This window comes from Electrophorus electricus, chromosome 1 (genome assembly GCF_041902795.1).
Source record: "Electrophorus electricus isolate QZ-2024a chromosome 1, ASM4190279v1, whole genome shotgun sequence".
Lineage (NCBI taxonomy): Eukaryota > Metazoa > Chordata > Actinopteri > Gymnotiformes > Gymnotidae > Electrophorus > Electrophorus electricus.
This window is the reverse complement of record NC_137497.1, coordinates 21,406,089-21,408,720: the sequence shown is the minus strand read 5'-3', so window position 1 is coordinate 21,408,720 and position 2,632 is coordinate 21,406,089. Positions and strand designations below refer to the sequence as shown.

General features: G+C 42.7%; 1 protein-coding gene across 1 annotated transcript in view; it reads left to right on the top strand.

Annotated features, from left to right (window-relative positions):
* Nucleotides 1-1,262, top strand: part of LOC118240898 (NACHT, LRR and PYD domains-containing protein 3-like) — a 32,399-nt gene extending 31,137 nt beyond the window's left edge. Inside the window, exon 8 of the mRNA XM_081722208.1 lies at nt 1-1,262. This exon is cut by the window's left edge and continues 507 nt beyond it. Coding sequence (XP_081578334.1) covers nt 1-35 — 35 coding nt within the window. The 3' untranslated portion in view covers nt 36-1,262.
* The last annotated feature ends 1,370 nt before the right edge of the window (nt 1,263-2,632 follow it).

Genomic DNA, 2,632 nt, shown 5'->3' with positions numbered 1-2,632 from the left:
CTGACTCCTCAGTGTGTGTGTGTGAGCTAGAATAGCCTCCTGTGTCCTGGAGGAACACCTGAGTCTGCAGGGAAACACACAACTGGTGAACATCATACACACATGCCTGCTGAGTATAACACACACACACACACACACACACACACACACACACACACTTTGCTCTTTCTCTCACACACACACTCGCACTCTACACCTCTCTTGCACGCGCGCACACACACTCACACAAAATACACCCTTATCTCTCACACACACTCCTCTACACACACAACTAGTGGACATCATAATACACACATTTCCTTACACATACACACACACCTCTCTCTTTCTCTCTGCCACACACACACACACACACACACACACACACACACACACACTACACCCTTGTGTGTGTGTGTCTCTCTCTCACACAGACACACACACAAAATACACCTGTATCTTTCTCACACACATACACAGCTCTCTCTCACACACACTCTTACACACACTACACTTCCTTCTCACACATACACGCTACACATCTCTCTGTCATACACTCTATACCTCTCACTCTTTCACACACACCACTCACTCACAAACACACAGTACATCGCTCCGTAACACACACATAATACACTTCTTTCACACAAACGCATACACAATCCACCTCTCTCTCTCTCACACGCACGCACACATACTTTGTCTTTCACACACAAACATGCACTCTACACGTCTCTCACATACACACACACAGCCTGTCACATACACACACAATATACCTGTCTCTCTCTCTCTCTCTCTCTCCCTCTCTCTCTCTCTCTCACACACACACACACACGAACGCACACACACCACCTCTCTCTTTCTCTCTCTCACACACTCACACACATACACAGACACACCTCTCACTCACACACACTCTTACACACACAAACACACAGTAGATCTCTCTGTGTCACACACACACACACACACACACACACACACACACACACACACACACACTACAAGTCTCTTACGCAAATGTATGCACACACACACTCACACATACACAGACACCTCTCTTTCACACACACTACAGTTCTTTCTCACACATACACGGTACACATCTTTCTCTGTCTCTTACACACACTACACCTGTCTCTCTCTGTCATACACACACACAAGCACACACCTCTCACACACACAAACACACAGTACATCTCTCTCTCTCACACTCACACACCTCTCTCACACACACCTCTCACACACACACCTCTCACACACACCCCTCTCACACACACCCCTCTCACACACACCCCTCTCACACACACCCCTCTCACACACCCCTCTCACACACCCCTCTCACACACACCTCTCTTACACAAACGTATGCACGCACACACACACACACAAGTGTCTTACACAAACGTATGCACACACACACACACACACACACACACACACACACACACACACACACACACACACACACACACACACACAATACTAGAAAATACACCCGTATCTTTCTCTTACACACATACACACACACACCTCTCTCACACACACTCTTACACACACTACACTTCGTTCTCACACATACACGCTACACATCTTTCTCTGTCTCTTACACACACTACACCTGTCTGTCATACACACATACGAACACACACCTCAAACGTATGCACACACACACACACTACAAGTCTCTTACACAAACGTATGCACGCACACACACACACAAGTGTCTTACACAAACGTATGCACACACACACACACACACACAAAATACACCTGTATCTTTCTCTCATACACGTACACACACACACACTTCTCACACATACATGCTACACATCTCTCTCTGTCATTCACTCTAAACCTCTCACTCTCTCACACACACACACACACACACACACACAATAAATGATGCTCAAATAAAAGACTGAGCTGCAGTTGATTTCCGTACATATGACATAAATACTGTTCAACAAGTTACACATGCTGTGGAATCACAACCTCACTGTGTTAAACTCTGTAGAAATCTACACATTAAAGGTGGAAATCTTTGGAAACTGAAAGGTTTTTCATTCTGTTTTCTGAGTGTTGGAGTGACACAGATACAGATGTTGTACACAGTATGAGTGAAATGTATTATAGAAATGTATTGTAAATATTTGAGATGAAATATTATTCTTATAATATGTTACTAGAGTTTAAGTATAATGTTTATCTAGCCAGAAAAGTCTGTATATTTGATTGAAGTAGGTAAAACAAAAGTAGATTAAGAGAAAAATAACATACCTGTGATTATTTTTGTGGAGAGACTTTCATGTTGTTTTGGAGGGAAAAGAAACCGTAGTGTGTTAAAGGGGACTTTTATGGGGAATATGCCTGCCCAAAGACAGGAAGTGACATCACCTCATTTGCTGTTTTTCCTTATTTAAGTTTTTAAGGGAAAATTCAAGAGTGATGTTTTGAAGTTGATTGATATTGGAGAATTTATGATTGCTGGACTTTTATTCTTGTAAATGCTAAACTTTCCTTTTTTGAACATTTTTGTATGTTTTTGATGGGATGTGGTTTTTCTTTTGCACTGGAGCACTGGGAGCCAATAAAAACCTTTTCTTTTGTATCCACTTGGAGTGCTTAATGTTACCGCCAGATATTACTG